Source organism: Canis aureus, unplaced genomic scaffold, assembly GCF_053574225.1.
Source record: "Canis aureus isolate CA01 unplaced genomic scaffold, VMU_Caureus_v.1.0 ptg000201l_RagTag, whole genome shotgun sequence".
Taxonomy (NCBI): domain Eukaryota; kingdom Metazoa; phylum Chordata; class Mammalia; order Carnivora; family Canidae; genus Canis; species Canis aureus.
Window position 1 is genome coordinate 58,512 of NW_027554477.1, and position 26,070 is coordinate 84,581.

General features: G+C 38.5%; 1 protein-coding gene across 1 annotated transcript in view; it reads right to left on the bottom strand.

Moving 5' to 3' along the window:
- Window positions 1-26,070, bottom strand: part of LOC144309727 (ankyrin repeat domain-containing protein 26-like) — a 136,976-nt gene that overhangs the window by 56,573 nt on the left and 54,333 nt on the right. The window contains exons 13-18 of the mRNA XM_077890834.1: window positions 21,680-21,903; window positions 16,862-17,032; window positions 15,111-15,144; window positions 14,570-14,723; window positions 4,530-4,743; window positions 2,562-2,658 (exon numbers count right to left, since the gene is read on the bottom strand). Coding sequence (XP_077746960.1) covers window positions 2,562-2,658; window positions 4,530-4,743; window positions 14,570-14,723; window positions 15,111-15,144; window positions 16,862-17,032; window positions 21,680-21,903 — 894 coding nt within the window. The remainder of the gene's footprint in view (window positions 1-2,561; window positions 2,659-4,529; window positions 4,744-14,569; window positions 14,724-15,110; window positions 15,145-16,861; window positions 17,033-21,679; window positions 21,904-26,070) is intronic.

Sequence of the window (26,070 nt, forward strand, 5' to 3'; positions counted from 1 at the left end):
AAATAAAATAAATGGTGCTGGGAAAACTGGACAGCCACGTGCAGAAGAATGAGACTAGACCACTCTCTTGCACCACACGCAAAGATAAACTCAAAATGGAGGAAAGATCTAAACGTGAGACAGGAATCCATCAGAATCCTAGAGGAGGGATCCCTGGGTGGCGCAGTGGTTTGGCGCCTGCCTTTGGCCCAGGGCGCGATCCTGGAGACCCAGGATCGAATCCCACGTCGGGCTCCCGGTGCATGGAGCCTGCTTCTCCCTCTGCCTGTGTCTCTGCCTCATTCTCTCTCTCTCTCTCTGTGAGTATCACAAATAAATAAAAATTAAAAAAGAAAAAAAAAAGAATCCTAGAGGAGAACACAGGCAACAGCCTTTGTAAACTCGGCCACTGCAGCTTCTTGCAAGATAGATCTATGAAGGCAAAGGGAAACAATAGCAAAAATAAACCATTGGGACCTCATCAAGATAAAAATCTTCTGCACAGCAAAAGAAACAGTCAACAAAACTAAAAGATAACCTACAGAATGGGAGAAGTTATTTGCAAATGACCTATCAGGTAAAGGGCTAGTATCCAAGATCTATAAAGAACTTAGTACACTCAACAGCAAAGAAACAATCCAATCATGAAATGGGCAAAAGACATGAGCAGAAATTTCACCAAAAAAGACATACAAATGGCCAACGAGCACATGAGAAAACACTCCACATCACTTGCCATCAGGGAAATACAAATCAAAACCACAATGAGATACCATGTCACACCAGTGAGAATGGGGAAAATTAACAAGACAGGAAACAACAAATGTTGCAGAGGAGGTGGAGAAAGGGGAACCCTCTTGTACTGTTGGTGGGAATGTGAACTGGTGCAGCCACTATGGAAAACTGTGTGGAGGTTCCTCAAAGAGTTAAAAATAGAGCTACCCTATGACCCAGCAATAGCACCACTCGGGATTTACCCCAAAGATAGAGATGCAGTGAAAAACCGCGACACCTGCACCCCAATGTTTATAGCAGCATTTTCCAGAATAGCCAGACGGTGGATGCAGCCTGAGTATCCATCAAATGATGAATGGATATAGAAGATGTGGTCTATATATAAAATGGAATATTACTCAGTCCCTAGAAATGACAAATAACCAGCATTTGCTTCAATGTGCACGGAACTTCAATGTGCATGGAACAAACTAGGGGTGGTGGAAGGGGAGGAGGGCAGGGGGTGGGGGTGAATGGGTGACGGGCACTGAGGGGGGCACTTGACGGGATGAGCACTGGGTGTTAGTCTGTATGTTGGTAAATTGAACACCAATAAAAAATAAATTTATTATAAAAACAAGAAGTAAAGAAGAGCAATATAGTAAAGAAGTTGAAATCAAACAACTTCAACTTAATCTTAGAAGACGAAACTTGGAATTGAAGGGTGTAAAAAATAATTTGAATCAGGTAAATTTTTGGCAGTAATTGTATATTTCCATCAATATTATTTATAGTATCCCTTTGATATAATACATATTGTTAGGCTTCAAATAGATTAAACATTTCATTTTAACCTAATAGCAACCATGATCTTTGTAGCCACAATTACTACCTTATTGGAATTCTTGGCCTCTCACATATGCCCTATGTATATATTTTGAATGAAGGGATGGAAGGTAAAATGAGATAAATGTTATATTGATTTATTGATTTATGGAATTGTATTTATTTTTACACAGAGCATGGGCTGGGGGGAAAGGAGTAGAGGGAGAGGGAGGGAAATGAATCTCCAGCAGACTCTGGTTCTGAGTCTCATGATCTGAGTCTCCAGCCTCACCTGGTTCGGAGTCTCGTGATCGTGAGATCATGACCTGAGCCATAAAAAGAGTTGGACACTTAACCCACTGAGCCCCCAGGTGTCCCAGTTTTGAATTTTTTAATGTTGAAATATGAGCTAGATTTCCTTGAGATGCTGATGAAGCTAGTTAAATGTTTTACACAGAAATTTTATTTCACAATACTATGTCTACTTGTATTTTTACTCTATGGTACATTTTGCTGTCATTTAATTTAAAATTTGAATTATTCATTGAGGATGAAAAGCCTTGTTATAAAAAAGGCCACTCTTGAACATTTTTTTTTAAGTTCTCTTAAGCCTTTTGACTTTTTTTTTTTAATGATAAGATCCAAAATCCTAATGAAAATGTGTCTCTAGGTTATAGAAGAGCAAAATGATGTTCAGAGGCAGCTTTCGCGAGAACAGAATGCCCAGAGTATTACATGATGGAATACTATTTTTTTTTGTATATTTGTTATTGGAGTTCGATTTGCCAACATACAGCATAACACCCAGTGCTCACCTGTCAAATGCCCCCTCAGTGACCGTCACCCAGTCTCCCCACCCCCCGCCCACCTCCCCTTCCACTATCCCTTGTTCATTTCTCAGAGTTAGGAGTCTCTAATGTGTTGTCACCCTCTCTACTTTTTCCCACTGATTTTCTCTCCTTTCCCCTATAATCCTTTTCAGTATTTTTATAGTCCCCATAGAGTGAAACCATATGATGTTTGTCTGTCTATGATTGACTTACTTCACTCAGCTCTTCTTTACTTCTTAATTGCTCCTTAATATTTATATATAAAATTTCAGCACTTCTTCTTTTTTCTTTTTCTTGTTTTAAGGTCAATCTGCAAATGCATGTGTTCATTTTAAAATTTGTTTTGTTAGCAATAAAACTTTTATTTTATGATCTGGTTCCACATATGTTGGTTCATTATCCAAAGGAAATTTTTCTGTTCTCAATTTTTTTCCCTTTCTAGGGCTCATGTTTTTCAATTTATCACTTCAATATCTTCAAAAAGATATATAGTTTAAAAGAAGCAATGAGAAAGCATTTTGCAACTTAGTAAGTTTTAGTCAGTAATAACTCTGGGAGATGTTGTAAGCAAAGGAATTCTGAAATTATTTAAGAAAGGGTTCAAAATTGTCATTTTTCTCCACAAAGTCATAATTACACTTCAATTAAGACAAATCATTTCATTACTAATTAAAAAGAGAAGTTGCTGTTTATCAACAATTTTATAAATTCACTAGAAATACATTTTTATTTCACAAAACATCACAGGTACCTCTAAAAATGATCTTCAGTGTAAGACAGCATCAGCAGATGTCGTTTACACACCATACACCTGCAGATGACTCTGATCCAGCACTAGACTAGGGAGCCTAAAATCTATTGCCCATGCTTTTTATGTTTCTTATTCTGTAATATTCTCAACCTTGTTGATCATTATGTATTTTATAAATCATTTGAAAACTCCTTTGAAAACATCACAGGATCCATATTAATTAAGTAAAGAATAGAGTAAGATGTGCTTTCAGCATAGACTTTTGAATTAATTTTCTTTATATATGTGAGAAATGTTAAAAAAAAACTTAACCATTAATCATTTTTCCATTTTACTTTTTAACCCCTGCATATGTTAAGAATAAACCAATTTTTCTGTCTTGAGAAAAATTGGCCATTTCACACTCTGTTGGGGGGCATATAATATAAAATTCCCTGAGAACAATTTAAAAATATGGATCAGAGACCTCTACTAAATATTTTTATACATTAACACAATACTATATTAAAGAATTTATTCCAATTAACCAAGACTGTAGAAACAGAATTAAATAAAAGACATTCCTTATAGCATTAATTAAACTATAGGAAAATGGAAAACAACCAAAATTCAATTTGTTAAATAATGAGGTTTACATATGATGGACTTCTACATGGTCATTAAAATTATGCTTTAGAATATACATTAAATTATTAGAAGTATTCACTGTTAAAACCTTGCAGTATTATTTCAAAGAATCTCACACTTTACAACTTTTTTTTAAAAAAAAATTGGAGTTCAATTTGCCAACATACAGCATATCACCCAGTGCTCACCCCGTCAAGTGCCCCCCCTTAGTGCCCATCAGCCAGTCACCCCAGCCTCCACTCACCTCCCTTTCCACTACACCTTGTTCGTTTCCCAGAGTTACGTGTCTCTCATGTTCTGTCACCCTCACTGATATTTCCCTCTCATTTTCTCTCCTTTCCCCTTTATTCCCTTTCATTAATTTTTATATTCCCCAAATGAATGAGACCATATAATGTTTGTCCTTCTCCGATGGACTTATTTCACTCAGCATAATACCCTCCAGTTCCACCCACGTGGAAGCAAATGGTGGGTATTTGTCGTTTCTAATGGCTGAGGAATATTCCATTGTATATACATAGACCACTGCTTCTTTACCCATTCGTCTTCTGATACTTCACATTTCTAATGGAGTTTCCTTCCCTATAAAATCCCAGAAGGCAAATTAGCAATTACAAAACTTCTCCTACACATCTGCAGCATAAAAGTAAGTATTTCAAGGGGTTCCTGGCTGGCTCAGTTGACAGAGCATGTGACTCTTGATCTCAGAGTTGTGAGTTCAAGCCCCACGCTGAGTGTGGAGTCTATTAAAAAAAAAAAAAAGTAAATAGTTGAAATATTTCCTTAAAACCAAGATGTCATACCTTAAACTGTAGAGTTCTCGTTCCCATTTCACTTTTTGATGCTCTAACTGAGATTTCATTTCTTTTGTTTCTGATAGCAACTGTTCTAGTCCATTGACCTTATATTCCACTTGTAAAATTTTTCTTGTAAGTTGTTCACAGTCTTTTCTTTTTAATTCTATTGATCTTTTGTATTTAAGAATTGCATTCTGGATTGTCAATACGCTAACAGAATCTACACCAGAGGAAAAACAAAAACAGAAATAAAATACAGGAGGCATCAGGGTGGGTCAGGTGGTAAAGCATCCAATTATTGGTTTTGGCTGAGGTCATGATCTCACAGTTGTGGGATTGAACCTGGCACTGGGTGCTGCACTCAGCACAGAGTCTGCTTAAGGTTCTTTACCCCCTCGTTCCCTCCCTCTCTGTTCCTCTCCCCATCTCCTGCTCATGCTCTCTCACAAATTTGTTCTTTTAAAAAGTAAAATAAAACAATATGAGTATTTTTTGCATATAAGGGACCGAGCATGTTCACATTAACTCATTCATACATGAAATAAATATTGAGTAACTTCAACGTAAAGAGATTATACCAGGTGCCTGGGTGGCTCAATCGGTGGGTGTCTGCCTTCGGCTCAGGTCATGATCTTGGTGTCCTGGGATCAAGCCACATGGTGGGCTCCCTGCTTAGTAGGGAGTCTGCTTCTCCCTCTTCCTCTGCCTCTCTCCCTGCTCATGCTCTCTCTCTCAAATAAATGAATAAAATCTTATTATCAATAGAACTTTAAAATCTTTTAAAAAGAAAAGAAAACATGACTGAAACCTTTCTAAACTGAATGAAAACTATAATCCCACAGACCCACAAAGGATCTGGCTAGGAGAGAAGAAATGGAAGTAAACTATTGTAATTTTAAAAAAAGATTTTATTTATTTATTCATGAGAGACATGGAGAGAGAGAGAGGCAGAGACACAGGCAGAGGGAGAAGCAGGTTCCCTGAGATAGCCTGATGTGGGACTTGATACAAGGACCCTGGGATCACACCCTGAGCCAAAGGTAGATGCTCAACCACTAAGCTACTCACGTGTTCCCTATTGGAATTTTCTTAAACTACATATAATGTGGTATAACACTACAAGAAGGTGGACTGTGATGCTTGAGTCATATGCTTTAAACCCTAAAGCAATCACTAAAATAGCAAATCTTAAGCTTTGTTAAGTAATAAACAAAGCCCATACATACACATATGTGTATATTTATATATAAGTATAAATTGAACTCGTAAAAATTAGTTTATTAATCTAAAAGAAAGCAGAAAGCAAAGAAAATGGGAACAAAGCAGGTCAAACGGAAAGCAAACAGGATGAGAGATTTATATCAACTGTATCAATAATCAGAGTAAATGAAAATTGTCAAAAAATAAAAGAAAGAAAGAAAATGGTCTAAAAGCCTCGATTAAAAGGCAGACTGTCAGAATGGATAAAAATGTAAGAGACAACCATAGGCTGCCTATAAAAAATTCAATTTATATGTAAAGACACACACACACAAATTAAAATAAATAAATAAATAAATAAATAAATGTAAAGACACAAATTTGTGAAAAGGACAAAAATAAGGATATACCACACTCACACTTGACAAAAGAAGGCTGAGCTTGAGTAGCAATATTAATGCCAGGCAAAATAGATTTCAAAGCAATATATATTCTCGTGATGTATAAGGTCATTTGTTAATGATGAAAGGGTCGACAAATAAGCATAACAAACCTAAATGCTTTTGAATCTATTAATAACATCAAAATACATAAGGCAAAAATCAACAGAACTGCAAAGAGAAACAGGCAAATTTACAATTTTAGTCTGAGATTTTAATAGGCAGAAAATCATCAAGGATATAGAAGACTTGACCACCACCATCTTTCTCAAGTATCCATGGAGCATTTACCAAAAGAGATTATATTCTGGGTCATAAAATAAACCTTAATAAAGGGAGTTAAGTCAAAAGGATTGAAGTCATGAAAGTGTGTTCTGTGACCACAAAGTGATCAAATTAGAAATGAAGAACAAACCTACCTCTGGAAAATACTCAAATACTTGCAAACTGATTAATAATGCACATCTAAATAACCCCTGGGTCTGGGTACCTAGGTGGCTCAATGGATTAAGTGTCTGCCTTTAGCTCAGGTCATGATCTCCGGGTCCTGGGATTGAGCCCCATGTTGGGCTTCCCACTCAGAGGGAAGGACGCTTACCCCTCTGGACCTCCCTTCGCCTATGCGCTCTCTTTCTCTCTCTCTCCTTCTCTTTCAAATACATAAAAATCTTTTAAAAACCCTTGGAATAAAGAAGTAATGAAAAAAGAAATTACAAAGTATCACATATTGAATGAAAATAAAAACATAATATGTTAAAAATTTCTGGAATCCTCCAAGAATAGCACTCATCTCACCATTTATAGCACTGAGGTATATATTAAAAAGAGAAGGAGGCGGGGCAAGATGGCAGAAAAGTAGGGTCCCGAAGTCACCAGTCCCCACCAACTTACCTAGATAACTTTCAAATCATCCTGAAAACCTATGAATTCGGCCTGAGATTTAAAGAGAGAAGAGCTGGAATGCTACAGTCAGAAGAGTTCGCGCTTCTATCAAGGTAGGAAGACGGAAAAACATAAAGAAATAAAAAAGCATCCAAGGGGGAGGAGCCCCCATGAGGAGCCAGGCAAAGGCCACGCAGCTAGTGCCCCCAGGACAGGAAAGCCCAGTCCTGGAGAAGCAGAAATTTTACCAATCTTCCTGGAAGGAAAGGCGCTTGCAGGGAGCTCGGGCAGGATCCCAGAAGGGGTACAGATGCCCTCAGGCTCCCAGGGGCACTAAAAGAGCAACTGCACTCTGGGGGAGATCCCTCCACACACTACAGGCTGAGCTCCCTAAAGGGCTGGACGCCGCGCCCAGTGGGGCCCCAGGAGCAGCTCAGGTGGCGGCCACTGTGCGGCCCCGGGAATGTGATTCCAGCGGTGCAGACCCCAGAACCCAGGGCACCGGGGACACAGCCCAGGATCCGGCACTCCCCCCGGGGCAGGTAGAGGCCGGGAGGACACAGGGCAGCAAGGATGCTCCTGCTGCCACGCGGCCCCGAGCTGTGCAAATCTACGCCCCCTGCCCCCGGACCACCCAGGCCCCTGCGGACTGGGAGCTGTGGTAGTTACTGTGGGAGCTGACTCAAGAGATGGAGAGCTGGCTGCCGCCACTCTTGTTGTTCCTCCTGCTGTCACCTTGTACCTGGGACTGAACAGGAGCTTCACAGGATAAACAGCTTGCACTGAGCCCTGCACCTGGCAAGGGGCTGGGCAGCTCCCCCAGGTGCACACACCTGAGAATCACCACAGCGGGCCCCTCCCCCAGAAAACCAGCTGGAAGGACAGGGGAAAAAGCATTGACCAAGCAGCACTGGAAAGTCCCAGGGGAAGTCAAGGGATTTATAGTATATAGAATCAGAGGATACCTCCTCTTGCTTTTTGTTTTCTGTTTGTCCTCCCCCTTGCCCCCCTTTCCTCTCTTTTTCTCCTTTTTCCAGTACAACTTTTTTTTGGCCACTCTGCATTGAACAAAATGACTAGAAGGAAAAACTCACCTCAAAAGAAAGAATCAGAAACAGTCCTCTCTCCCACAGAGTTACAAAATCTGGATTACAATTCAATGTCAGAAAGCGAATTCAGAAACACAATTATAAAGCTACTGGTGGCTCTAGAAAAAAGCATAAAGGACTCAAGAGACTTTATGACTGCAGAATTTAGATCTCATCAGGCAGAAATTAAAAATCAATTAAATAAGATGCAATCCAAACTGGAGGTCCTAACAATGAGGGTTAAAGAGGTAGAAGAACCAGTGAGTGACATAGAAGACAAGTTGATGGCAAGGAAGGAAGCTGAGGAAAAAAAGAGAAAAACAATTAAAGGGTCATGAGGAAAGGTTAAGGGAAACAAATGACAGCCTCAGAAGGAAAAATCTAGTTTAACTTAGGGTTAATAGGGGTTCCAGAGGCCACCGAAAGAGACAGAGGACCAGAAAGCATATTTGAACAAATCATAGCTGGGAACCTCTCTAACGTGGGAAGGGAAACAGGCAACCAGATCCAGGAGATAGAGAGATCGCCCCCTGAAATCAATAAAAACCACTCAACACCTCGATAGTTAACAGTGAAACTTGCAAATTCCAAAGATAAAGAAAAGATCCTTAAAGCAGCAAGAGACAAGAGATTCCTAACCTTTATGGAGAGAAGTATTAGGATAACAGCAGACCTCTCCACAGAGACCTAGCAGGCCAGAAAGGGCTGGCAGGATATAGTCAGGGTCCTAAATGAGAAGAACCTGCAGCCAAGAATACTTTATCCAGCAAGGCTCTCATTCACGATAAAAGGAGAGAGAAAGAACTTCCAAGACAGGCAGGAACTGAAAGAATATGTGACCACCAAACCAGTTCTGAAAGAAATATAAAGGGGGACTCTGTAAAAGAAAGAGGAAGTCCAAGGAAACAATCCACAAAAACAGGGACTGAATAGGTATCATGATGGCACTAAATTCATAACTTTCAAGAGTAACTCTGAACATGAATGGGCTTATTGACCCCATCAAAAGGCGCAGGGTTTCAGACTGGATAAAAAGAGCAAGACCCATCTATTTGCTGTCTATAAGAGACTCATTTTAGACCTAAGAACACCTACAGCCTGAAAATAAAAGGTTGGAGAACCCTTTACCATTCAAATAGTCCTCAAAAGAAACCAGGGATACCTATCCTTATATCATCTAAATTAAAGTTTATCCCAAAGACTGTAGTGAGAGATGAAGAGGGACACTATATCATACTTAAAGGATCTCTCCAACAAGAGGACCTAACAATCATGAGTATTTATGCCCCGAATGCGGGAGCTGCCAAGTATAACAGTCAATTAGTAACCAAAATTAAGACATACTTAGCTAATAGTACACTAAAACGGGGAGATTTTAACATGTCGCTTTCTGTAAATGACACATCTTCTAAGCCCAATATCTCCAAAGAAACAAGAGCTTTCAATGATGCACTGCACCAGATGGATTTCACAGATATTTACAGAACTTTACAGACAAATGCAACTGAATACACGTTCTTCTCAAGTGCACAAGGAACTTTATCCAAAATAGACCACATACTGGGTCACAAATCAGGTCTCAACTGATAACAAAAATCTGAGATTGTCCCCAGCATATTTTCAGACCATAATGCTTTGAAACAGGACTAAATCACAAGAAGAATATTAGAAGAAATGGAAACATGTGGAGGTTAACTACCATCCTGGTAAAAGATGAAAGGGTCAACCAGGAAATTCAGGAAGAATTAAAAAGAGTCATGGAAACTAATGAGAATGAAGATACGACTGTTCAAAATCTTGGGATACAGCAATAGCACTCCTGAGGGGGAAATATATCGCAATATAAGCATCCCTCAAAAAACTGGAAAGAACCCATATGTAAAAGCTAATCTTGTATCTAAAGTTGCTGGAGAAAGAACAGCAAATAAAACCTACACCCAGCAGAAAAAGACAATAAAGATTTGAGCAGAACTCAATGAAATAGAGAGTCGAAGAACTGTGAAACAGATCAACAAAACCAGGAGTTGGTTCTTTGAAAGAATAAGATACACGAACCATTAGCCAGCCTTATTTTTTTTTAATTTTTTATTTATTTATGATAGTCACACACACACACACACACACACACACACACACACACACACACAGGCAGAGACATAGGCAGAGGGAGAAGCAGGCTCCATGCACCAGGAGCGCGACTTGGGATTCGATCCCGGGTCTCCAGGATCGCGCCCTGGGCCAAAGGCAGGCGCTAAACCACTGCACCACCCAGGGATCCCCATTAGCCAGCCTTATTAAAAACAAGAGAGAAAAGACTCAAATTAGTCACAAATAAAAATGGAGAGATCACCACCAATACCACGGAAATACAAACAATTTTAAACACTTAGTATGAGCAGCTATACACGAATAAATTAGGCAATCTAGAAGAAATGGGACTCATTTCTGGAAAACCACAAACTAGCAAAACTGGAACAAGAAGAAATAGAAAGTCCAAAAAGGCCAAACACCAGGGAGGAAATTGAAGATATCATCAAAAACCTCCCAAGACACAAAAGTCCAGGGCCAGATGGCTTCCCAGGGGAATTCTATCAAACATTTGTAGAAGAAACAATACCTAGTCTACTAAAGCTGCTCCAAAAGATAGAAAGAGATGGAGTACTTCCAAACTCATTCTATGAGGCCAGCATCCCCTTAATTCCAAAACCCAAGACCCCACCAAAAAGGAGAGGTAGAGAGAATAAGCCTGATGAACACAGATGCAAAAATGCTCAACAAGATAGTAGCCAATAGGATCCAAAAATACATTAGGAAGATTATTCACCATAACCCAGTAGGATTTATCCCCGGGATGCAAGGCTGGTTCACCACTCGTAAAGCAATCAATGTGATTGATCATATCAAGAAGAGAAAAAACAAGAACCATACGACCCTCTCAATACAGGCAGAGAACGCATTTGACAAACTACAGCATCCATTCCTGATCAAACCTCTTCAGGGTGTAGGGATAGAGGGAACATTCCTCAGCATCTTAAAAGCCATCTATGAAAAGCCCACAGCAAATATTATTCTCAATGGGGAAGCACTGGGAGCCTTACCCCTAAGATCAGGAACAAGACACGGATGTCCACTCTCACCACTGCTATTCAACAGAGTACTAGAAGTCCTAGCCTCAGCAATCAGAAAACAAAAAGAAATAAAATGCATTCACACTGGCAAAGAAGTCAAATGCTCCCTCTTTGTGGTTGACATGATACTGTACATAGAAAACCCAAAAGACTCCACCCCAAGACTGCTAGAACTCATACAGCAATTCAGCAGTGTGGCAGGATACCAAATCAATGTCCAGAAATCAGGGGCATTTCTATACACTAACAATGAGACTGAAGAAAGAAATTAAGGGGTCAATCCAATTGACAACTGCACCCAAAACCATGAGATGCCTAGGAATAAACCTAACCAAAGAGGTAAAGGATCTCTACCCTCAAAAGTATAGAACACTTCTGAAGGAAATTGAGGAAGACACAAAGAGATGGAAAAATATGCCATGCTCATGGATTGGAAGAATGAATATTGGGAAAATGTCAATGGTACCCAGGGAAATTTATACATTTAATGCAATCCCTATCAAAATACCATGGACTTTCTTCAGAGAGTTGAAACAAATCATCGGAAGAGTTGTATGGAATCAGAAAAGACACCGAATAGCCAGGGGAATATTAAAAAAGAAAACCAGAGCTGGGGGCATCAAAGTGCCAGATTTCAGGGTGTACCACAAAGCTGTGATCATCAAGACAGTGTGGTACTGGCACAAAAACAGACACCTAGGAAAATGAAAAAGAATAGAGAATCCAGAAATGGGCCCTCGACTCTATGGTCAAGTTATATTCGACAAAGCAGGAAAGACTATCCACTGGAAAAAAAGTCTCTTCAATAAATGGTGCTGGGAAAACTGGACAGTCACGTGCATAACAATGAAACTAGACCATTCTCTTAAACTATACACAAAGAAAAACTCAAAATGGATGAAAGATCTAAATGTGAGACAGGAATCCATCAGAATCCTAGAGGAGAACACAGGCAACACCCTTTTTGAACTTGGCCACAGCAACTTCTTGCAAGATACATCCATGAAGGCAAGAGAAACCAAAGCAAAAATGAACAGCAAAATAAACAGTCAACAAAACTAAAAGACAGCCTCCAGAATGGAGAAGATATTGGCAAATGACCTATCAGATAAAGGGCTAGTATCCAAGATCTATAAAGAACTTAGTAAATTCAACAGCAAAGAAACAAACAATCCAATCATGAAATGGGCAAAAGACATCAACAGAATTTTCACAGAGGAAGACATAGACACGGCCAACAAGCACATGAGGAAATGCTCCGAATCAGGGGCCATCAGGGAAAAAGAAACAACAACCACAATGAGATACCACCTCACACCAGTAAGAATGGGGAAAATTAACAAGACAGGAAACAACAAATGTTGGAGAGGATGCGGAGAAAAGGGAACCCTCTTACACTGTTGGTGGGAATGTGAACTGGTGCAGCCACTCTGGAGAACTGTGTGAAGATTCCTCTAAGACTTAAAAATAGATCTACCCTATGACCCAGCAGCTGCACTGCTGGGGATTTACCCAAAGATCCAGATGCAGTGAAATGCCGGGACACCTGTACCCCAATGTTTATAGCAGCAATGTATAGTAGCCAAACTGTGGAAAGAGCCTTGGTGTCTTTCGAAAGATGAAAGGATAAAGAAGATGTGGTCTATGTATATGATGGATTATTACTCAGCCACTAGAAATGACAAATACCTACCATTTACTTCGACATGGATGGAACTGCAGGGTATTATGCTGAGTGAAGTAAGTCAATCGGAGAAGGACAAACATTATATGGTCTTATTCATTTGGGGAATATAAAAAATAGTGAAAGGGAATAAAGTGGAAAGGAGAGAAAATGAGTGAAAATATCAGGGACGGTGACAGAACATGAGAGACTCCTAATTCTCGGAAACAAACACGGCATGGTGGAAAGGGAGGTGGGCGAGGGGTTGGGGTGACTGGGTGATGGGCACTGAGGGGGGGCACTTGATGGGATGAGCACTGGGTGTTATGCTATCTGTTGGCAAATTGAACTCCAATTTAAAAAATAATAAGATATCAAAAACAAAAACAAAGATTTATCAACACTTGACAAATGAGAAATAAACCTAACTTTTTAAATGACAAAAATTTTGACAGCTCAATGAAGATATACAGATGTTAAATAAGCTCAACATTATCAGTTATTAGGGAAATGTATATTACAACCATAAATGTATATATTTATACACATATATATGTATTTATGTGTGTGTGTGTGTGTATACATATATACACCATACCCATCCATGGCTACGATTAAAAAACTGATCATACTAAGTACTGATAAATATAGATGGAGGAGTTAGAAACCCTCACACACTGCTGGTGGGTTTAGAAAATAGTACAATGACTTTAGAAAACAATTTGGCAGTTTCATAATAAGGCAATATGAAGAGACAGGAGACTAAGAGTGATGGATATGTTAACTGTCTAAATTACAGTTATGGTTTCACATGTGTATATATATGACAAAACTATCAAATTATATACTTCATACACGTGCAGTTTACCTAACTAGGGCTGTTGGAGAAAGAAAGCCTCTATTATATGAAAAACCATCTAAGACAGTGGCTGAGACATGGATGGAAAGATGGATATGAAACCATACAAGATGAAGCTAGTGGCCTATGGTCTTTCACCTCATAGCATTAAGTAGTAATAGCTAAGCTTTAAGCAAGGGGGTAACGTGATGAAATGTAAATTTTTAAAAATGTATAGTAATTATGGTTGCAGTGTACACCAAGATCCTGAGAGGTGGAATGGCAGGGAAAACAGTCCTGAGGTTAGCTCAGTAATCTAGGAGAAAAATAATGGTAACCTGACCTTGGGTGAAGACACAGAAGAGAAGCAGAGTTCACAAACACATCAAGTGTGCCATTCCCACGTGGACAACCATAATGGAAATTATAGTTCTTTTTTTTTTTAATTTTTATTTATTTATGATAGTCACACACAGAGAGAGAGAGAGAGAGAGGCAGAGACATAGGCAGAAGGAGAAGCAGGCTCCATGCACCGGGAGCCTGACGTGGGATTCGATCCGGGTCTCCAGGATCGCGCCCTGGGCCAAAGGCAGGCGCCAAACCGCTGCGCCACCCAGGGATCCCTGGAAATTATAGTTCTTTGGCTGAGAGTATTCAATAGTTCTCTATTTTAATATAAAACATACTTCTGAGATGAGTAGCTCTATAACTCCTCAGTGTTGTGTGGCGCAGCGCTAGACGAGATGTGCACATATTACTACAACCATATATACAGAAAAAGGCTTTATATTTATACGACGGCCCTACCTTTACAATCCATGCCAAGTTCAATGAGCAACAGGGAACTCTTATAATCAGAGTATTGCAACTTGCAATCCTCTGAAGCTGTTTCAGATGACTGAGTTAAGTCATCAAGATGCTCGTCATCAAGATGCTCCGCAGAATTCACTTGCTTTTTGACCTACAAATAAATAATACTATTTCAAAATGTCATCCAAATATTTATAAAATATACTAAGTGTAGAAAGATGATAAATATCCATCTTTTTATAAAAGCAAAAACATAGGTACTTTTTAAAAGAACTGATTTTTATCAAAAAGACCTTTATCAATAATTGGTGTTTCTGAATAATTTTTTCACAGCAGATGTCTATACAACAAAGGAAAATTTTCATTTTTTCACTATGCGTTTCATAAAGTAATTTTTTTTACCACGGAATAATGTTTCTGATAAATATGAAATATCAACATAATATAATAAAAATATATCATGAATGAAATAGAATTATAATATAATAAAAATATATCATAAATGAAATAGAATTATATATTTTGTTTGTTTGTCTACCTTGTTCTTTTCCTTAGATGTTTTCTTTGCAGGTCTAAAAAGAGGAAGGATTCTTTTCAGGAAAATATTAAATACTTAAAATACAAAGAATATTTAAAGCATATCTAAGCAATATTAATAGCAATATTAACAAAGTATTAAATTTAGATCAAAATTGCAAAAGTAAAGGAAAATCATAATGTTACTTACATTATTTGATAGGGGTAAATATACCACATTTTTTGTTGTCATTTTCAATAAAAACAAGTTTTCACTAAATCAATTTGGAAAGTGCAAACTGTTTTTTTAATGACATAAGCCCTTTTTAAATAATCGTGATATTAGTGTTTTGAAGTTTTACTGTGCAACTACTATGCATTATTTGGGACAGTTTACATATCCTAAAGGGGTTTTAGGCCTTACACAAACCGTATGAAGTAGGCAATTATACTGGGTATCTTTTCACAGGAAGCAAATGAGGCACAGAAATTCTAAGGAACTTCCCCAAGCCCATACACCTGGTAGGAGCAGACCACCCAGAACTCAAGTCCAGGAAATGTCCCTTCCAAACATGTGTTTTAAAATATGTGGTAAAAGTAAGTTAAGTATTTCTAAGTAATGTGATACCAATTGAATCTATAGTATTATTCCATTTCTAGCTATAATTATTCTAGAAATAATTTCTGAATCTTACATACATTTTTAATTTTTTATTTTTTTAAAAGATTTTATTTATTTATTCCTTCACTAGAGAGACACACAGAGAGAGACAGGCAGAGACATACAGAGGGAGAAACAGGTTCCCCCACAAGGAGCCTGGTGTCGGACCCCAGGATCACGCCCTGAGCCCAAGGCAAGACACTCAACTGCTGTGCGACCCCGGCATCCCACACACATTTTTTAATTAAAACACTTCATACCTAGGCAGTATTGAAAATCTACTTTCAATAAACTAAAGATTTAATTCGTCTAAAGAAGTTCATTAATGGGCATTCCTTTACTCATTCAAATGTTCATTCATGGATTCAACAATTACTCATGAAGCACACAATATGTGTCAATGACGCTGCTGGTACAGTAACTGTGGCTCTTGTAATTTAGAACTTTATAATCCAAAAGTAATAATCTATGATAGATGAATAGTTTTTCAATTGTAAATAAACATATTGTAAATAAACAAAACCATTCCCCTTTCCCCAGAACCTAAACAAATATTAACTTAATATAATCAGATACTCCAAAGCCCCTCACAAAATCATAGCTATTCATGATACTGTCAAAGGTACTGAATACCTTAAAACCTATCAAGAAATGATTAGTTCTATTCAGAATCGCCTATGTGTCTGTATATTTACTATTTTATATATATATATATATTTTTTTTCAATCGATGAAGGAAAGTATCTGAATATTCAATTATATGAGAATACTGCACGGTGGAACTGATTCTAAATAAACAACCTCTTACCACAAAACTCATATCCTAATCTGGGGGTCCTGGGATCGAGTTCTGCTTTGGGCTCTCCACAGGGAACCTGCTTCGCCCTCTGCCTATGTCTCTGCCTCTCTCTCTCTGTCTCTCACAAATAAATACATGAAATCTTAAAAAAAAAAAGTCACTCCTCCTCATCCTAACCTTTCAAGTGGTGTTTTTGATATACTTGAGTATTTCTTCCCTCAGCCTGTACGACACTATATTACAGTGTTTTACTTATATAATAATCATAGTTAACGTTCCTTCAGAGGGAAATAAAGAATTTATGGGATTTTACCTTCTTTCATCCTGATCCATTTTACTTAGACTGTTGTCATTACTCACTCGTAGTAGACTACCAGTTAGGGAATCGGCCTCCTCAAAGCCTGGTGTAATCACAGATGCTTTTGATGCCCACTTTACATTTTTATCTTTCTTTATTTCCATGATAGACAAACCAGGATCATTACTTAAAACAAAAATCCAGTTAAAATATCCATTAGAAAGCCAATATTTTCTAACAATTTTACTGGTAAGGAATAAAAAAAATTTTTTGTAAACATCTGTTACCCATCTGAATTCATTTATTAATTCATAGAACAGTTATGAAGTGCAACCATATGCAAGGAAATACACATATACAATTATGATACAATGTCATTTGTGGGGACAAAACTGCCTGTGTAGGACCTGTGGAATCAAGTGCCATTCACCAAGGCACGGGGGAAAAGTCTCATCTGCCCATGCATCGGGTAACAGGCATACGCACTACACACCCAGCTGTGGATCCGGCAAAAGCCCATAAATTGGCGCCACCCTCACCCTCACAGCCACCATCTGGGAGCCCCTGGAAAACACTTAGATAATCACCCATGGGGGTAGAGAGTCTTCATGGAAAACCAGCTTTCCTATAGAGAAGTTCTAGCACATCACCAGAGCAAAACAATCAGGTTTGGACACATGGGAGCGGTAGTCATTAAAGACTGGAGGAGGTGACTGCTACTTCAAAGGCAAAGACAGCAATGCAAAAGGATATGACAAAATCAAGGAAATATGACACCAACAAAGGATTACAATAATCTTCCTGTAATCAATCTCAGACACATGGAGATCTGTAATTTATCCAAGAAAGATTTCAAAATCTCAGTCTTAAGGAAATTCAAGGAGCTACCAGAAAACACAAAAAGCCAATTCAGGGGTGCCTGGGTGGGTCAGGCAATTAAGTGTCTGACGCTTGATTTCATCTCAGGCTATGATCTCAGGGTCATGAGATTGAGCCCTGCATCAGGCTTACACTCAGCACAGTGTCCCTCTCCCTCTGTTATTCCCCCCTAGCTCACACACTTTCTCTCGCTAAAATAAATGAATAAAATCTTTAAAAAACAGTTAATTCAATAAAATGAGGAATACACTACATAAACAAAATGAGAAGTTTAATGAATAGCTGGAAGGGCTTAGTCAGTTTAAGTGTCTGACTTGGTTTTGGCTCAGGTCATGATCTCAAGGTTGTGGAATCACCCCCAGGTCTGCTTGAGATCCTCTCTCCATCTCTTTCTCTCTCTCCCCACTTGCTCTTTCTTTTTCTTTCTTTCTTTCTTTCTTTCTTTCTTTCTTTCTTTCTTTCTTTCTTTCTTCTCTCTCTCTCTCTCTCTCTCTCTCTCTCTCAAATAAATACATTTTTAAAAATAATTTTAAAGGGACAAAGAAAAAGAAAATGTTTTGGTAACTTGTGCATACTTTTAGCCTAGTATCTAATCCTAATACAAAAAGCTAGATTTACCAACAGAAAATTATATATATTTTTTCATGGACTAAATGCATGCAAGAAAATATGAGCATATAGCTATGTAAATTTACAAAAAGACTGAATTTTCCCATAGGAGATTATCAGTTGAATAACTTTAGGGCACTGAAAACAAAAACAAAACCAGCAATTACTGTTTTAAAACTGCCATACAGATAACTCTTCTAGTTAAATTAAACATCCAAAAAAGATGGATCTTCCTGAAAGCAATTATTAAACAATTCTTCTCGACCCAAATTTCAGAAGTAAATCTGTAATTATGGATACGAAATAGCTTTCATTTTGAAAACAGTTAATAGAAGCAACTTTTAAATAGAAAACAACTGGTTAAAGACACCTCAAAGTTATGTTGGCGGGGGAATGCTAACATGCAGCCATGGTAACGAGAACCCATCAGAACCAGTTTTAAATGTTTGTAATGATCAATGCCATCTGTCCTCACTCACTAGCCAACCAATGTCAGCTTCTCCCTCATGAAGTATAGCCAATGTGGGACAAAATCACTCCAATACGCATGCCTTGAATGCCAACCAATCAACAACAGTCTTACCCAAATTACCATGGTGGCTTCAGATGATGACAAACCACTTAATTCTCTGAAAGTCTCCCAAGTCTTAAACTCCACTTTTCCTGAAACTGTATATAGAAAGCGAAGACTACTCTGTCAGAAAAGACTGTAAGTGGCCAGCATAGCTCCCTCTTATTAGTCAGCAGTAAATTCCGACTTCACCTTTATATTTCAGATATTGAGGGCTCATATCCTCTGGCAAAAATGTTTAAAGTCCTATAATAATTTACCACCATATTTCATTTTCCTTAATGAAACATAAATGAAGTTTGCTCTTCCTTTGTTCCATTCTACTATAATTAAAACTAACATAAATACCAGTAAAAGAATAAGTAGCAAGTAACCACAAGATTAGGCCCAAATAATCCACAAAATGCAGATAACGGACAGGTTAAATTGTCAGAATGGACCCATGCCAACCGTTCTTTCTGTTTAAGTGAGAATTGGTATTATGTTAAAAACAATACACACGGTTTAGTTAAACTCCATTCACTCAACAAACATTTATTGAATAGCACTATATATGCTAGAATGTTCTCTAAGCACTGAGGACACGGCCATAAACAGAAAAAACCCTACTCACGAGGATAGTAAACATAGTAACAATAAACTACACAGTATGAGAGGAGAAAAACTAAAGCAGAGAAATCAAATTTCAATGTGTTGTAGCAAAAGGGGTGGTCGAAATACTAGTCAGGATAAACCAAGAAGGGCCTTGCTGAGAAAGTGACCTTGAAGCAAAAACCAGGGAGAAAAAGAGGGAGCAAGGAGTAAGCCATGAGGATACCTGAGAGAAAAGCACTCCACAGAGAGTTTATAACAAGTACAGAGGTATGCCTGAAGTGTTTATAATGAGGGTGGGGGGTAAGAATAGTGAGAAATTCAAGTGTGGCTGAACAGAAGGAAAGGGATAGAAAGTAGTTCAAATCAGAGAGACAGAGGGAGGAAAGGATAGGGAGGGACCTGAGATGAACAAGTCACATAAGGCCTTGTAGCTATTAGAAAGAACTTGAGTGAATGGGAGGCCATTAGGTTTTGAGCAGAGGAGGACATAATCTGACTTATGTTTTAATAGATCCACTGTGTTTAGAATTAATGGAAAGTGAATTTTCGAAGATTATATAATATGAAGTCACTATTGAAAAATTTGATGTGGTGCATGTTGAAATATATGCTCTTTAAAATGGAAGAATAAGGGGCGCCTGGTTGGCTCAGTCGGTAAAGCGTCTGCCTTCGGCTCAGATCATGACCCTGGAGTCCCGGGATCAGCCCCACTTCAGGCTCCCCGCTTCTCCCTCTGCCTCTGCCGCTCCCTGCACTCACACACTCTCTCTCTCAAATAAATAATCTTAAAAACATTTTTAAAGGAAAAATAATAGCCTGTATGCAAAGTGCCTGAAAAAGAAGATTCACTGCATTAACAACCTCTTGGTTTATAGCATAGGGATCAAATGTTTATACAGAATATGGGACAAGTTGCCACGTGAAATCTCTTCGTAATAATATTCAGATCAATTTGAGAGTCCAACATTTGAGCACTCGTGCATTGGGAACCAAAACCAAAAACCTAATAATTAGCAGTTTTGTTGGTAATAAGGTAGAGTGCCAGTGTAGCAGGTAACTTCCCTTTGCAACTCAGCAGATATTAAAAGTATTCTAAAGTTATTGTAAGACATCAAACCAAACACTTTAAATATACTTTGGGGGATCCCTGGGTGGCTCAGCAGTTTAGCGCCTGCCTCCAGTCCAGGGTGTGATCCTGGAGTCCAAGGATCGAGTCCCACATCAGGCTCCCTGCATGGAGCCTGCTTCTCCCTCTGCCTGTGTCTCTGCCTGCCTCTCTCTCTCTCTCTCTCTCTCTCTCTGTCTCTCATGAATAAATAAAAATAAAAATTAAAAATTTTAAATTTGTTAAACAATCAAAACCCTGCAGACCTAAATTCATTTTCTCAGATAGTTACATGCTGCATTATTTTATAGGTGTGAAAACTTACTTCCTTATGGATGGAGAGTTAGACTCCCTCCAAGTTTTTGATAGATCATCTTAACATATATATGTAACATGTTTATGTAAGTATTCTTAATATATCTGTCATATTTTATAAATATAATAATATATAATAAATGTTCTTAGAATATGTGTGTCTAAGTGTTGACACAAGTCATGTTTTCCTATAGGATCTACTCCTGGCAATGAAGCCGTTGGGATATAGGGACAGCATATATGAAATTTGAAATGCACTGCTACATCACTCTTCAGAAAGGATTTGTCAATTTTCTTCCTCTCTCTCGCTTTTAAAGATTTTTATTTATTTATTCAGGAGAGACACAGAGTGAGGCAGAGACATGGGCAGATGGAGAAGCAGGCTCCTCATGGGAAGCCTGATGCAGGACTCGATCCCACGACCCCGAGATCACAACCTGAGCCAAAGGCAGACGTTCAACCACTTAGCCACTCAGGTGCAACGGATCTGACAATTTTCACCTAACAACAGTGTATGAGAATGACTTTTTCCTTACATTTGCTAACCTAGGTTATTTTTTTTTTTAGTTAAATATTTATCACTATGCCTGCAAAACAATTTGATACCTTACTGGTCTTTGCCTCTTTCTGTTTAGCACCCTGGGTGGAATATCTCTACTAAAAATATAAAATGTGTTAAACATGAACATTAGCTCCAAACAGAATTTGTTTTATAGAAAAATAATAATTATCTACTGTTTAAATATTGCTATAGGCTTACCTATCAGAATCTTCATTCTGCGTGGTAGGAAACAGGTGGTTATCAGTTTTTCCAGTCTTTCTTTGTTGAATTAGTCCAGCAGCAGGAGCAGCAGCAGCAGCAGCAGCAGCAACAGCAAGAGCAGTACCAAGAGCAGGAGCAGCAGCAGCAGCAGCAGCAGCATCATATATGTTTTCTGCTCCTTCCATTTTATTACTCGTGTGCTGCTTCCTTTCTTTTCCAGTCTTGAATGGAAATTTGATAGTTACAACTTCATTCATTAAAAAGAACTTTTTTCATTAATTGTATCATTTGACTCTTTAATGTAATTTTAATCAATAAAACTATCTTGCACTGAACTTTATCATTACGTGTAATTGTAATTTTTGGAAATTCTGCTTCATTTCTGTTGGAATAGAACAACATAATTTTCCAGAATTCCAAAAAGGGCTTTCTTAATTTTGTGTTCATATCTACACTTTGTTACCTAACATTCCCAACTTCACCCCATCTGACCAGCAGATACAAAGAAATAAAAAGACACAAAAATCTGTCCTCTTCCGTCTTTACCATCTGGATTTTGCTTACACCGACAGATTCAAAGGATGTGACATTGTGATGCTCCAGGAACAAAGAGGAAGCTTTCCATTTCTGCACTGAGCTATTCTTTCCCCAACTGCCTTTTATAATTCTTTTTTCATTTGGATCCCAGAGCTATCAAAAAAGTCACAGTGTTCATTAAAATATGTGAACCAAAGTTCACCACAACATAAAAGGAGCAAAACTGATATTAGTGTCGAATTTTGGGAAATGAGTAATGCTCCCCAAATTTCACATTCCATAACCATAAAATTTTATAGCTAGAGGGTATAAAAATAATTATCAACTTTAATCCCATTTTCTATTGATAATGGGAATAAAACCAAAAAAGATTACATGATTTGTCCAAAGTTCCTAAAGTGGCATTACCTAGCATCAAAGAGATGATACAATTCCTTGATGCTGAATCAAATAAATGACCCAACAAGTTTATTAATCAGCTATGCTAAAAGTGTGACTTTGGCACAGTAATTTAATACCTTAATTGGGGATGAGGCGCTTAGCTAATTTTTATTTTAAAGGAGGATATCTCTAGATTTTATTTTTCACCTCAAACATCAGTTTTCTCCCTTAGAGTCAAATACTGAAGGTTTGCTGAAAATCTATGCTACCTACATGATAAAAGTCGTATGTGTCAAAATATATCATCCTTTATTAAACAAAATGTAAAGGTTTGATTCAACAAAAACACCTGAGAATGATGATTAAACAAACACATATATGTGTATACACACACACACACACACACACACACACACACACACACACGTGGACACCTGGGTGGCTCAGTCAGTTAAACATCTGCCTTTGGCTCAGGTCATGATCCCCGGGATCTAGGATCAAGACCCGTGCATCAGGCTTCGTGCTCCGCCAGGAGTGTGCTTCTCCCTTTCCCTCCCACACCTGCTCCCATTTGTGTTCTCTCTCTTGGTGTCAAATAAAATCTAAAAAAAAAAAAAAAAAAAAAAATTTTTTTTTTTTTTTTAATGTAGAGGAGATGCCTGAGTGGCACAGTTAGTTGGGCCTCCATCTCTTGATTGCAGTTCAGTTCATGATCTCCTGATCATGGGATTGAGCTCCGCTTCAGGCTCCACCCTCACTGGGGAGTTTGCTTCTCTCCCTTTCTCTCTCCCTCTACCCCCTTCACCCTGCTCACACACTCAAATAAATAAGTAAATAAATAAGTAAGTAAGTAAATAAATAAATCCTAAAAGAAAAAAAGGAGTCTGTTAAACTTTATCCCAAGAAGGTAGTAGGAGATGAAGAGGGACACTCTATCATACTAAAGGATCTCTCCAAAAAGACGACCTAACAATCATGAATATGTATGCCCCAAATGCAGGAACTGCCAAGTATAACAATTAATAACCAATGTTAGGACATACTTAGATAATAATACACATATACTTGGTGACTTCAATCTAGTGCTTTCGACACTCGATAGGTCTCCTAAGTACAACATCTCCAAAGAAACAAGCGCTTTAAATGATACACTGGACCAGATGGATTTCACAGATATTTACAGAAATTTACAACCAGACGCAACTGAATACACATTCTTCTCAAGTGCACATGGAACTTTCTCCAGAATAGGCCACATACTGGGTCACAAATCAGGTCTTAAACGATACCAAAAGATTGGGATTGTCCCCTACATATTTTCAGACCATAATGCTTTGAAACTAGAACTAAACCACAAGAAGAAATATGGAAGGATTTCAAACACGTGGAGGTTAACACCATCCTGCTAAACGATTAAAGGGTCAACCAGAAAATTAGAGAAGAATTAAAAAGATTCCTGGAAACTAATGAGAATGAAGATACAACCGTTCAAAATCTTTGGGAACAGCAAAAGCAGTCCTGAGGGGGAAATACATCGCAAGACCAGCATCCGTCCCCAAACTGGAAAGAACTCAATGCAAAAGCTAACCTTGCACCTAAAGGAGCTGGAGAAGGAACAGCAACGGAAACCTTCAACCAGCAGAAGACAATTAATAAAGATTCGAGCAGAACTCAATGAGATAGAGACCAGAAGAACTGTGGAACAGATCAACAAAAACCAGGAGTTGGTTCTTTGAAAGAATTAATAAGACAGATAAACTATTAGCCAAACTTATTAAAAAGAAGAGAGAGAAGACCCAAATTAATAAAATCATGAACGAGAGGGAGGGATCACCACCAACACCAAGGAAATACAAACGATTTTGAAAACTTAGTATGAGCAGCTTTACGCCAATAAATTAGGCAATCGAGAAGAAATGGGTGCATTCCTGGAAAACCACAAACTACAAAACTGCAACAGGAAGACATAGAAAAGCTGAACAGGCCAATAACCAGGGACGAAACTGAAGCAGTCATCAAAAACCTACCAAGACACAAAAGTCCGGGGCCAGATGGCTTCCCAGGGGAATTCTATCAAACGTTTAAAGAACAAACCATACCTATTCCACTAAAGCTGTTATGAAAGATAGAAAGGGATGGAGTACTTCCAAAGTCGTTCTATGAGGCCAGCATCACCTTAATTGCAAAACCAGACACAGACCCCACCAAAAAGGAGAATTATAGACCAATACCCTGATGAACACGGACGCAAAAATTCTCAACAAGATACTAGCCAACAGGATCCGACAATACATTAAGAAGATGATTCACCATGACCCAGTGGGATTTATCCCCGGGATGCAAGGCTGCTTCAACACTTGTAAAGCAATCAATGTGATTCATCATATCAGCAAGAGAAAGAACCAAGAACCACATGATCCTCCCAATAGATGCAGAGAAAGCATTTGACAAAATACAACATCCATTCCTGATCAAAACTCTTCAGAGTGTAGGGATAGAGGGAACATTCCTCAGCATCTTAAAAGCCATCTACGAAAATATCGTTCTCAATGGGGAAACACTGGGAGCCTATCCCCTAAGATCAGGAACAAGACAGGGATGTCCACTCTCACCATTGCTATTCAACATAGTACCAGAAGTCCTAGCCTCGGCAATCAGGCAACAAAAAGAAATAAAAGACATTCAAACTGGCAAAGAGGAAGTCAAACTCTCCCTCTTTGCAGATGACATCATAATGCAGCTAGAAAACCCAAGAGACTCCACCCCAAGACTGCTAGAACTCACAGCCATTTGGCAGTGTGGCAGGATACAAAATCAATGCCCAGAAAACAGTGGCATTTCTATACACTAACAATGAGACTGAAGAAAGAGAAATGAAGGAGTCAATCCCAATTACAATTGCACCCAAAAGCATAAGGTAACAAGGAATATACATAACCAAAGAGGTAAAGGGTTTCTACCCTCAAAACTACAGAACACTTCTGAAGGAAATTGAGGAAGACACAAAGAGATGGAAACATATACCATGCTCATGGATTGGCAGAATGAATATTGGGAAAATGTCAATGGTACCCAGGGCAATTTACACACTTAATGCAATCCCTATCAACATACTATGGACTTTCTTCAGAAAGTTGGAACAAATCATCTTAAGATCTCTGTGGAATCAGAAAAGACCCCAAATAGCTAGGGGAATATTAAAAAAGAAAACCATAGCTGGGGGCATCACAATGCCAGATTTCAGGTTGTACTACAAAGCTGTGGTCATCAAGACAGTGAGGTACTGGCACAAAAACAGACACATAGATCAATGGAAACAGAATGGAGAATCCAGAAGTGGGCCCTCAACTCTATGCTCAAATAATAGTCGGCAAAGCAGGAAAGACTATCCACTGGAAAAAAGACAGTCTCTTCAATAAATGGTGCTGGGAAAATTGGACAGCCACATGCAGAAGAATGAAACTGGACCA